The sequence below is a fragment of the Hippocampus comes genome, unplaced genomic scaffold (genome assembly GCF_001891065.2).
Source record: "Hippocampus comes isolate QL1 unplaced genomic scaffold, H_comes_QL1_v1.1 scaffold223, whole genome shotgun sequence".
Lineage (NCBI taxonomy): Eukaryota > Metazoa > Chordata > Actinopteri > Syngnathiformes > Syngnathidae > Hippocampus > Hippocampus comes.
In genome coordinates, this window is record NW_017804808.1 from 477,059 (window position 1) to 490,016 (window position 12,958).

At 41.2% G+C, this 12,958-nt stretch overlaps 1 protein-coding gene across 1 annotated transcript in view; it reads right to left on the reverse strand.

Moving 5' to 3' along the window:
• Positions 1–1,226: 1,226 nt before the first annotated feature.
• LOC109511713 (long-chain fatty acid transport protein 6) overlaps positions 1,227–12,958 on the reverse strand; it is a 34,193-nt gene continuing 22,461 nt past the window's right edge. The window contains exons 2-10 of the mRNA XM_019862969.1: positions 12,346–12,549; positions 11,342–11,500; positions 8,748–8,872; positions 4,197–4,391; positions 3,645–3,735; positions 3,349–3,547; positions 2,328–2,425; positions 1,715–1,845; positions 1,227–1,638 (exon numbers count right to left, since the gene is read on the reverse strand). Of these exons, the coding sequence (XP_019718528.1) occupies positions 1,462–1,638; positions 1,715–1,845; positions 2,328–2,425; positions 3,349–3,547; positions 3,645–3,735; positions 4,197–4,391; positions 8,748–8,872; positions 11,342–11,500; positions 12,346–12,549 (1,379 nt within the window). The 3' untranslated portion in view covers positions 1,227–1,461. The remainder of the gene's footprint in view (positions 1,639–1,714; positions 1,846–2,327; positions 2,426–3,348; positions 3,548–3,644; positions 3,736–4,196; positions 4,392–8,747; positions 8,873–11,341; positions 11,501–12,345; positions 12,550–12,958) is intronic.

Below are 12,958 nucleotides of genomic sequence, written 5' to 3' on the forward strand. Positions count from 1 at the left end.
AGTAGTGATGGGAAAATGAAGCCTCATGAAGCAATGAGGCTTTCCATCCAACTGGGTCGTTCCTGGGCCGAAGCATCATGAGGCTTTATTTGTACTACTGCGCCATCATGTGGAAAATAAATGTCATGACAGTGATTAAAATGAGACCATGGATTTGATGTAGAGGTACGCTCGGGCCAAAAAAATCCAGCCCGACCCAGCCCGAGCCTGACCAATTAACTTGATTTGCAGGCCCGAGCCCGAAGCAAACCCGACATTTCCTATTTCATTTGTGATGACTCGGGAGGAGGAGGGGTGATTTGTGACAGCAAATTAAAGCCTGTCTTTTCCACAAAATCTAAGTTCAACAAGTCTGTATAATTATTTACATCCTTTAAACATGTACTTCTGTTTCAGCAGAGAGTACATTAACGGACAATTTTCCATCATTGACGGATTTTTTTTTTTTTTTAGAGTTGTAGGAAAAATTTAAGGCATTCCGTCATTTGGACGGGTTGAAAATTGGGCCATTCACCACAGCAACTGTACATCTTGAAGAATTGTGTGTGGCACTTGATGAGAGGGAAGCAGCGAGACAAAGAAGAACTGTCATGATTCGGTTTGGGATCAACAGGTGGCACTGTAGGGCTTCCCCTGCAGCTGCACACCTGTTGGTCATTAGGTAATTAGTGCTTTAAAAGGACTCCCCGCCCGACCATTCATTGTCGGTTCATTGTTGCTCTTTGCTACTTGTCATGTTTGTTTGTTGCCGTTTGTCTGCTGCTGTCATGTTTGTTTCAGTCATGTTTTGGTCAGTGTTATGTTTTATCTTCAGTCATGTGTTTTGTTTGATACTTTGGACTTTGTTTGTTTTGGATTTAGTTTTCTGAGTTTTAATACAATCTTTCAAGTACACTCTGCTCCTGCCTGCTTTTTGGGGTCCACCACCACCTTGCAACGTGACAAGAACAATGACGGCTGGATCATAGAGACATGAAGGAGTTCTTTGAATTGTCTTTGCGAGAGTTTAGTACAGTACGCGTTGTGATGAGGCCACTTCTGTTTTTTGGCGAACCACGGTCTCTCGTGGGCGTGGATGGTTGTTCGTATCTGTGTGCCCTGCGATTGGCTGGCAACCGATTCGGGGTGTCCCCCGCCAACTGCCCGAAGACAGCTGTGATAGGCTCCAGCACCTCCCGCGACCCTAGTGAGGATAAAGCGGTTCGGAAAATGAATGAATGAATGAATACATTGAGCCTGGTTATTTTGTCTCATGAAATTATTTTTCATTACATAATAAAAATCTCATTTCTGAAGGTACATTAAATATTGCAATAATGTCCATCGCAATATTCAACATCCATACCACATATTGCAGGGTTTTCAATAACACACTGCCCTAATTGCTATATACCTATTTATAAATGATTAATTACTGTTGCTCTGTGATGCTTATTACTCGTCAGATAATTCTCTCAGATACTATAGTTTGATTTTTCCGTGTACAATATCCTGATATAGAGACACATTGAGGAGGAGATAGTCCTTCTGAGTGATATCTAAGAAATACAGGTGATCCTTTGTGATTTCTGGGTTAAATCCTTCCTGGACCAGCTTCCCCTTCTGCTGCTTAAAAGTCTCAGTCACGTCCAGAGAGGTCTGAAAGAAAGAAAAAAAAAAGATGAGCGAGTAAAGATATGTAAAAATACAAACTGTGGTTGAGAAGGTGACATACCTGGATTCTGAGAAACCACGGCCAGGCAAATGCAGGAAGGGTTTCGACCAAGTGGTCGTAGAGTTTTGGACCATGCAATGTGCGCCCCTGATTTAAAACAATAGCAGCCATGCCAACTCGACCTTCATACCCTGCAATCGATATCACAATGAAAAATAAAAGCCAGCATGTTTCACCAATGGTGCAATAAGTAAAAGTAAACCAAACACAAGGATTCACACAGTAATTTCAGCAGGATTCATTTGGTACAACAGATGGCTTAACAGTAACATAACTTTTTGGGGTTTTTGATTTACCCCCCAAAATTGAATCAAATGAATAAAATTTGATTTAAAAAAATAATACAATTGACTAAAAACATGTTTTTGTGGTTTATTCATTTGACAAAAACATTTGGGTGTTGGGTGTTGCTCCTGTTTTGACTCAATTTGGATTATATTTGACTGAAGGTCGTGTTGGTGATGAAGAATTTGATGGTTGGGTGGATGGATAGTTGAAATGCTTTCCCACAAAAAATTAAATGGAAGATTATTTTTCACAAGATCTTGCTGTGATGCTCGTCATGTGTACAATATCACGTGCAAGTGCAGCAATGAACAACAATTTTACATACCTGGTACTGTGACGCCATAAACATTGGCCTCTTGAATAAAATTGAGAAAACATAAAACCTCAGAAACCTCCATAGTTGACACGTTTTCTCCTTTCCACCTGTATCAGACAGATCTTGAGATGTTTTTGTTCTTTCATTACATTCTCCATTACATCCTTCTATGATGGAGTCTTGACGCATGTCAAAATGTAACGGTAATTGTATCGCTATTATTAAACCCACAAATTAGCCACAGAAGTAAAAAAAACAAAACAAAAAAAAAAAAATCCAGACCACACACAAAGCCAGCTCTGCACAATATGCGGTGAGCAGCTCTTGACTTCGCGTTGTGGTTAGTCATATGTTTTCATGCAGTTAATATTTTTTTCTGTGGTGCTTTGTGTTGGGCCATTTCACTGCTAATATTGTTACAACAAAATGCAGCCTGAGTTTATTGCTAAATCTACAAGGCAGTACCTGAGTTACAAACTCAATTACTTTTTGGAAGAAGTCATTTGTAACTAATTACTTTTTAAAAGTACCGTGCCCAACACTGCTCATCACCCATACAAGGACAGAGAAAATAAACAGAATCTGTCGACTGCAAGGCAGACATGCCAATTACTCTAGTACCATGCTGTCCAGAATACAGTATACTCCAATCAATTACTTTTAAACAGCAGCAAAAGTAGATAATTCACTATATAGATGCAATTTATAAAAAAAATATAAACTCACCAAAAATGTTTAATGTTATGAAAAATATGAATAATCATGTTGACATAGTGACCAGGTGGTAGGAACAGAGGTCACATATGTGATGCCCAAACAGTCCCCAAGTACCACTTGAGTAGCCCATGGGCCTGTTCTAAAAGAAGCTACTTTTTGATGCAATATTGAAAAGTTTTCGCAATGTTGCTGAAGTGATCATTTGAGAATACAGAAAACTGCCTCAGGTGAGGTTAAGCAGTTTGGAAAAGAGATGTAAAATCATGAAATGAAATGTAAAATTTATTCTGACACAAGCAATGTTGACCGGTACCTGAAAGTGTCCCCGATGCGGTCACGAAAGTAAAGAAAATTTCTGTTGTCCTGCATCAGGAGGTCTCCAGTGTTAAAATAGACATCACCCATCACAAACACATCCTTGATCAACTTCTTCTCAGACTGGATCTTATTTCCAGCATAACCCAAGAACGGGTTCAGAACTGTCACAGGAGCAACCAGGATACCGGCATCACCTGCTCAAATAAAATAATCAAAAATGATGTGAGACTAAAAAAACATCTATCAACGTGAGAATGACATAATAGTGTTCATACAAATTATGGAAATTACCTATCTGTGCTCGTACACATCTTCCAGACGATGTTCTGAACGGTTCATATGTTTGTGTGTCATATCTCAGGAGTTCAAATGGTACCGAAAGCTGAAGAATCAGAGATGTTTTAGCACCAACCATCGAACCAATCACATTCTCAGTTTGTCATATTTACCCTTTCAGGGACAGCGGTTACTACAGTGGATAGGTTATCATGTTATGAGGTTACAGGTTATCATGATTGGTGCATGAAAGGGCTAAAGACTGACTACGTGGGAGTATGCAATGACAAAACTTTGACAATTTCCAAATTATTTGTGCAGTATACATTTGCAATACAACAGGTCATATATTAATGTTTTAATAAAAAAAAAAAACATATTTTGTTGTATTGTGACACAGCGCTGAATGGAGAATCATCTGTAAAGAGTAAGAATAAGTAAAAAAAAAACACCTCAGGATTGATGCGAATGGAAGCTTTTTCGAGCTTGCTCCTTTTTGAAAATTATTATGACATACATTAGACAAATGATAAAAGAACCACCGAAACAAACGATTAAAAACCCAACCTTGTTGAAATAGCTTGCTCTCCCAATGGGTCCAACCTCATCGGTATAGTTAAGGAAGCCAATGCTGGCCTCAGTTAAACCATAACCTTCTCTGATGGTGATTGTACGAAAGCGTTTGGCAAATGCCTTCCACACATCTGATCGAAGCCCGCTGCCTGCTGCAAGCCAAACTCTGTGACTGTTCTCCTCTGGAACCTGCATACAAAGGAGGAATATTTCAATTAATCTGAGATAGTGCGCATATGCTGTTAAACATGGAGGAGAAGATGCCTGGCTTGTTTAATTTCATTTTCATAGGCCTGCTCCATTGCAGAATTTGTCATTATTAAAACAATTCTCAGGGATTTCCAAAGGTGCATCATTTGAACTCTTGAAATCCCACTTTTGCTATTCAAAACTTGGTTGATTGAAAAAGTCTAATTACCAGGTAAATGATAGAAATTACATCATTCTCAGACAAACCCTGAACAGCATGAAGAAAAAAATTTGAATTGTGTCATTCAGTTAGCAGAGATGGGCACTCTGTCCTTGGGACGGAACGGTATGCCCATTTTGGGAACGGAGGACAAGATGTTTTTTTAGAAAGGACGGTACTAAGCAAGAATGGTAGTGGGTTTTCGTCCGTCCCTTTAATCATTCCTAACCGAGTTAAAATGTGGTGTCGGGAGGCAGAGTGTTGCCAAGCACTGTATTTTCTGAACAGCACAACACTAGTTCGTACGACGTACGTAGTCGCATTTATAGAACTCTTCTTTCTTTTTCATGTCAACAATATTTCATAACAATGCTACCTAGTGTACAGTCAGAGAACTTAACAAAGTACCGATGGACACCCATTTCACCAACGATCAATCCTGGCGGTTAAGAAAGCTGACTGTATTGTATGTCTCTTGGTGCCTGCCCACCAAGAGACTGACTTCACCTTGACACATCCAATACGGATGCGGCCTCGACGTACCCAAGAAGGCATCTTTCTATATGTAATGTAAATGCTGTCTATGATAATACTTGCTTGTGGTTTTGTGCAACAACCACAAGCACCATTCAGGATGGGATTGGCAATGCTACACGAATATATGGAGCAAAGTAAGTGCTGTCTGTAGGATATTACTTCCCGCCTGCAAAGCCATTGTAAATGAGATGTTCGGACCCGAAGCCGCTAAAGAAATAGCCTGACTGCTGTAAAAACTAAAAACATAGAAAGAATGAGAGCTGTGGAGGAAGAGCTTCCTGTGTCTTTCATCGATTGCTGCCAGATCTATCAGATCTGTGTTCATCCAAACCATTTATCACGCTGAGTGAGAATAAACATGAAAGATGATAAAATATTGGATTTATGTTGACTGGTGCACAGGCAGCCAGCTGTGACCCCGCATGGTCAGATGGTTCATGGAGGCTGAAGAGGCTCTGCGGGACTGCTTCGACTCAACCAGGTGGGAGCTCTTCAGTGAGGTTCATGGGGAGGACAATGATTCACTCACCGACACCATCACGGACTACATTAACTTTTGTGAGCGGAACACCATACCCACCAGGACTGTGCGATGTTTTTCCAACAACAAACCGTGGATTACTCCTGACATAAAGGCCCTCCTAAAGGAGAAGAAGAGGGCTTTTGTGTTGAGAAACAGAGGAGCTGAAGGCCGTGCAGATCCAGCTGAGGAGCAGAATCAGAGAGGGGAAAAAGGCCTACAGGATGAAAATGGAGGACCAGCTACTGGCCAATAATGTCACTGTTGTCTGGAGGGGCCTGAAAACCATCTCAGGCCACAAAAGCCCAATGACATTGACTGAGAAGGACAAAGACTGGGCAGATGAACTAAACCGTTTTTTCAACCGGTTTGACCAGACGTCTGTCCCTCCCCTCAACCACCAGCACCCCCTGCAGCTGCACCCACTCTCACCGTGGACTTTCTACCCTCCACCCACCCACCCACCCCTCCTCTCACGACCAGCTTCCAACAACAAACAACTGCCCTCTCAACCTACACTACACCCCCAACCCCCAGTCTGTCTCCTGGTTCCTGCCTGTCACGACAGCACAGGTGAGGAACCAACTGAGGAGGATGAATATGAGGAAGGCAGCAGGTCCAGACAACATCAGTTCCCAGCTCCTCGGGACCTGCTCCGACCAGCTGTGTGACATTGTCCAGCACATGTTCAACCTGAGCCTGAAGCTGGGCAGAGTTCCACAGGTGTGGAAAACTTCATGCCTGGTCCCAGTGCCCAAGACCCCCCACCCGAAGGAGTTCAACAGCTACAGACCGGTGGCGCTGACGTCTCACCTGATGAAGACGCTGGAGAGACTCGTTCTTGCCTACCTGTGACCGCTGGTGAGCTCTTCACTGGACCCGCTACAGTTTGCCTACCAGCCTGGCATCGGTATGGAGGACGCCATCATCTACCTCCTCCACTGGGTGCTGTTACATCTGGAGAATGCTGGGAGCACTGTGAGGATCATGTTCTTTGATTTCTCAAGTGCCTTCAACACCATCCTGCCCAACCTACTGGGGGACAAGCTGCAGCACGCCGGAGTTGACCACCACCTCACATCATGGATTACAGATTACTTCACAAACCCGCCGCAGTATGTGAGGGCACAGAGCTGTGAGTCGGACAGGCTTCTCTGCAGCACTGGGGCGCTGCAGGGGACTGTCCTGGCTCCATTCCCGTTCACCCTCTACACCTTGGACTTCAGCTACATCACTCCAACCTGCCACCTTCAGAAGTTCTCTGACGACTCTGCGATTGTTGGCCTCATTACAGAAGGAGATGATTGGGAGTACAAGGTATTGACGAAAGACTTCATGGACTGGTGCCAGTAGAATCACCTCCAGATCAACCCCGGGAAAACGAAGGAGTTGGTTGTGGATTTCTGCAGGAAACAGTCCTCACCTGCACCGATGAACATCCAGGGTACGGACATAGAGAGGGTGACCTCCTACAAGTACCTGGGTGTTCTTCTCAACAATAAACTTGACTGGTCTACCAACACGGACGCCCTGTCAGGAAGGGACTGAGCCGCCTCTTTTTACTCAGGAAACTGAGGTCTTTTAGGGTTCAGGGGTCACTCCTTAAGACATTCTATGACTCTGTGGTGGCTTCGGCCATCCATTACGGCATTGTCTGCTGGTCAGGCAGCATCTCAGCCCGGGACAGAGAGAGACTGGAGCGACTGGTCAGGAGGGCCAGTTCTGTCCTGGGCTGCTCCCTGGACACTCTGGAGGAGGTGGGCAACAGGAGGATGCTAGCTAAACTAAAAGCTATGATGGACATTCCCTCCGACCCCCTCCAGCCTACCCTGACAGCATTGGGTAGCTCCTTCAGCCAGAGACTTTTACACCCGCGCTGCAAGAAGGACAGATACCGCCGCTCATTCCTACCGACTGCTGTCAGACTGCTAAATAAAAAATATGTGAAAAAACAGTAACAATTGTAAATAGCACAACCACCTTATGCAGCATATCTGCAGTTGCATAGACCAGGTGTCCTGACTCACGTCAAGCCACGCTTCTCCGTCACGTGACCGATTACGCTTGAAACAAAACGCTGGAGCTCGCACCGTCACGTGACCGATTACGCTAAAAACGCTGGAGCTCGCAAAGTGAGTAAAAAAAAAACTGCTGGAGATCGCAAATGACGGCGGCCTTAAAAGTACGTTCGAGACAACTGGATTAAAGTTATGGCTGTATACTCTGAGATCGCCACAACAGCACTGTTGCTATTTCCGACATACTACCTGTGTGAGGCGGGGGTTTTCTGCAGCAACGCGACTAAAACAAAATTATGAAGTAGACTGGACATAAACCACACACTTGAGGTGTCATTGTCTCCTATTACCCCGAGATGGGACCGTCTGGTTGCAGAAAATCAAGCTCGGTGCTGTGGTGGGTCGTCATTTTCATGCACTTTGAATTTGTGTTGTATCGTATTTTGAAGGCATTAAACATTACCATAGCGATCAGAGTGTTGCGGCCAGATTAGACGCTCCTTGTTTATTATATTTCGAAAACACCTCAGTTTTTATGCAGCTCATACCATGTTATTTTGTTGTATTATTTCCGCCACACCTTAAATGCCGGTCCCTGAAAATATTGTCTGACATAAACCGGTCCTTTGGGCAAAAAAGGTTGGGGACCCCTGGCATAGACGGTTAAATCTATATCTTATATTTTATATTGCATTCTGTACTGTATACAGTTCTTTTCCTGAAACATTTATTTTTCAATGTTAAAAAAAATGCTTATGATTACAATATAACACTTAATTGTTAAAATAAGCTTTTTTCACAATTTCAGCTAGTGGTGTGCCGCGGGATTTTTTCAATGAAAGAAATGTGCCTTGGCTCGAAAAAGATTGAAAAACACTGATCTATTATGATTTTCCTGACCTGACTTGAGATAAAAAGCCCATAATATACAGGAAAACAATTTTCAATAAAATGATACTACTGTAAATAAACTTGTGTAAATATCCAATCCTAGGGAGCTCTATTCTGGAACAAAAAGGCACAAATTAGAATAAAAAAAGGTTGCTTAAATGTCATCTTACCACAGTATGGTTGACCAGATATCGACAGAGCTCTCCAATGTACTGCACCACTGTCACATTGTATTTCACACAGTCCTTCCAAAACTGACTGGCTGAAAACTTCTTCTTTAAAACACAAGTTGCACCTTTGAAACAAATGAAGAAAAACACAGGGCAGAGAAGTAGCATTCAACTACATGCTCTGATGTAGATGCAGTCGTTAGTGCGCTCATTCTGGGTGCATGCTAGTCTAATCCACAGATGTCATTTTCCTGTTTGTAATTGTTATCTGTTCTTTTATGTACCGTATTTTCGGGACTATAAATCGCTCCGTAGTATAAATCGCACCAGCCATAAAATGCATCATAAAGAAGAAAAAAACAAAACAAATATAAGTCGCACTGGAATATAAGTTGCATTTTTGGAGGAAATGTATTTGATTAAATCCAACACCAAGAACAGACATGTCATATTGAAAGGCAATTTAAAATAAAAATAAAAGACTCAACAACACGCTGAATAACTACGATATGATAAGGTGACATGACACATAAACAACAAACTGAGAACATGCCTGGTATGTTTATGTAACATTAAGAGTTATTCAGATAATTACAGCATAACGAACAAACTAACAAGTTTACCAAATCATCAGTGTCACTCCAAACCACTAAATCCAATTACAGTCATGCCTCGGTTTTCGACCATAAGCCGTTCCAGAAGGCTGTTTGAAAAGTGATTTGTTCAAAAACCGAAACTATGATTCCCATTATAGTCGATGTAATACATTTTAATCCGTCTATAAAACAAGTTTTTTTAAAGCATTTTTTTTTTTTACTATTTTACACCATAAACTGTATACACATGTAATAAGAGAACAGGTAATATGTAAAATACTGTACAAACATTTTGTATCTTTTATTTTTCCCAATTTTAACAAACATGAACATTGTCACATAAAAATTAAAGTAACATCTCTCTCTCTCTCTCTCTCTCATCGTGACAATTGCAGATTATATTATTTTACACCTTGAACTAATAAACCCTAAAGTAATGGCTGTAACTATGGACTCTCTCTCTGCAACCCTACGCTATGGTATGAGGTAACATCCCTCCATCCATTTTCTGAACCACTTTATCCACACAAGTGCAGTTTCGTCCATATTAAAAGTTTGCTGGGGAAGATATTCCTCGGCCTTGATAAGATTTTCAAACTGAACTTGAAACTTTTCGACAGGTTCCTTGTCTGAACTGGCTGCCTCCCCATGATGAATGTAGTGAGTGTATCCCACTTTTTTTCCTAACCTTTTCAAACCATCCTCTGCTTGCTTGAAAATCAAACTCCTCAGGATCAATGCTGGGATCCTTTTCTGATCAAATCTCCATGCAATTGTCTTGCTTTGCCACAAATCGTATCTCGGCTAAGACTGTCCCCTGCTGGCTGTTTCTCATTTATGAAAATAAGCAAAAGTTTCTCCACTTCCTCTAATATTTGTGACCTTTGTTTGCTAAACACACGAAATCCTGTAGCCACATCAGTGACTTTAAGATGGTCTTTCTTTTTTAGGATGCTGCTGATTGTCGATTTCGGCATGCGGAACTCCTTAGGCAACACAGACACACGTACACCTGATTCATATTTCGCTTTCAAATCTTTCTTAAATTCAATAGTTTTGCGCACTATTTTCCTCTTTTTTCCCCAGCTTTACTCCTTTCACTTGCTTTCTTTGGTGCCATGATTAGGGACTGATACACAATGCAGAAATAACTGTCCGATTTGCGTAGATGTCAACAAACATGATGCTTTAAAAAAAAAAAAATATTGAACACGTCCGCTGACATTGGACGCTCCTTTTTTAAAAATCTTTATTGAACACATCTGCTCACGATGGAATGCTACACAAGGAAGAGTCACTTCCTCGTCCACCCGAGGAAGCGTCACTTCTTCGTGTAAGGAAAGTGAGAGAAGTCGAGTGGCGCATTCAAGTGCGCTCAGTTTGGTCGAGAACCGATTTTCGTTCGTAATCCGAGGCATAAAAAAACTCCACATTTTGGGTCGAAAACCGATTTGGTTGAGATCAGAGACGTTCGAAAACCGAGGTTTGACTGTAAATCTTCATTCTCGGTGTCACTTTTAAATAAATCTCCGGAGGTAGAAGATGCGGCGCTTCCTCTTAAATGTCGCCCACGTCAGACTCATCATCGATTTATCAACACAGACCTAGAGCGCCCTCTTGCGGTTTAATGTGAAAATAACATGTGAAATTATATAATGCTGCACTGTAATGTGTTAATAATTTCACATAATAATTTCGCTCCAGAGTATAAGTCGCACCCCCGGCCAAACTATGAGAAAAACTGTGACTTATGAGTGCGGAAAATACGGTATATATCGTTATTGTTATGACATGAATTGTTCTCCTTCTTTGGGCAGACCATCCTCCAAAAAGAGACCTTGGTCTCAGTGTGTTTTATTTTCTGGTTAAAAGAAGGTTTTGATTGATTGATTGATTGAGATACTTTGTTGTACACCATACAGAGCAGACCACACACATGCAGACATGCAAGGAAAACGTGATTGCTTAGCTTTGCCTACTGTTCTCAGACGTTCTTACCAAGCTGTATGCATCCTCCAATGCCTAACAGTGAAGCAGACATGTGGTAAAGAGGAAGCGTGATATAGATGATGTCATCAGATGTAGCGCCGCACATCTGAAAGAATGCCATACTCATAATGGCTTTAAGATGACCCACACGTGCTGCCTTTGGGAAACCTGACCGAAAAAGGGACATCATTTACAGCTAAAATGAACAGGTTCACTTCTAACTATTCAAACAGTGGACATAATGTGTGAAGTATCACATTTATGAAGTGGTTCCACTCTGTGAGATGATGGCAGCTGAAGAGTTTACAATGCTAACAGACAGACAAAAACAGGCAGATAGAGATGTGTATTTAGTGGCTTCGTACCCCTTGACCTTTTCTCGATCTTTTCATATTATAAACCCAAACGTGCTCATATTTGGTGGGGGATTTTATGTGATTAATCAACACAAAGTGGTAAATAATTGTGAAGTGGAAGGAAAATGATTTCAAACATTTTTACAAATAAAAATGAGTAAGATGTGGCGTGAGAAAGTATTCAACCATCCTGAGTCAATTCCATTGTAGAATTCCCGTTAGCTGAAATTACAACTGCAAGTCTTTTGGTGTACGTTTCTCAGAGCTTTCGCATTCTCAAACTTTTTTTTAAACCCAGTGTTTTTGCAGAACAGCTCAAGACCAGTCAAAATAAATGATCATCTGTGAATAGCAATACAGTATTCAAATTTTGATTTGAATATTCACAATGGTAAGTCTGGACTTTCTAACACCTGAATATGCTTTGAGCTATATCATGAAATACCAATAAAAGACATTTGCATTTGTGGTAGTAACGTGACAAAAGGTGGAAAAGTTCCCATGGCATAAACACATTGGCAAGCAATAGCTATGAGTATTTCATTTTCATCAATTACTGAATCCATTAAAAAAAAATACAATACTTGTTTTTATACGTCATCTCTCGAGAAAAACACTATTCATTTATATTTGAAACATATTTTAATCATGTCATACCTGTGGTTCCCGATGTAAATATGAAGAGGAAGTTGGACATGATGTCGACTTTGAGTGGCCCACATTTGTTTTCCGTTGACATGTTCTCTACCTTATCCAGTAAACTGATGAAACCCTCACTCACTGGTGAGTGATGTACTACCCACACATTTATGTTGTCTTTCTGCAGGTCAGGCAGGACTACCTTCACCAAATGATCCAAACCTACAAAAACAGACACAATGAGCCATCTGACTTGTTCTCATATTGTTCTCAACTCAAAACTTATATATCAACATAACTATAAATATTTCCCTTGACAAGACTAATAACAGACCAGATGACACTGTTTACACTCACTTGAACAAAAAGTGAACACATATTTGACTGATTTCAAAACTTGTAATCCATCAATTTGTTTTGTGCAATAATACTATGTGATGATTAAACATTAATTCGGCCCTCCAAAGGAAGATGTAACTCCAAAGTGGTGCGCAACAAAAATTAGTTTGACAACCCTGATTTAGAGTGTTCCACAGGAACTGTGTGCATTTCTGCACACTGTGAGGCGGACATGTTAACACACACACACACACACACACACACACACACACACACACACGTTTTATATATA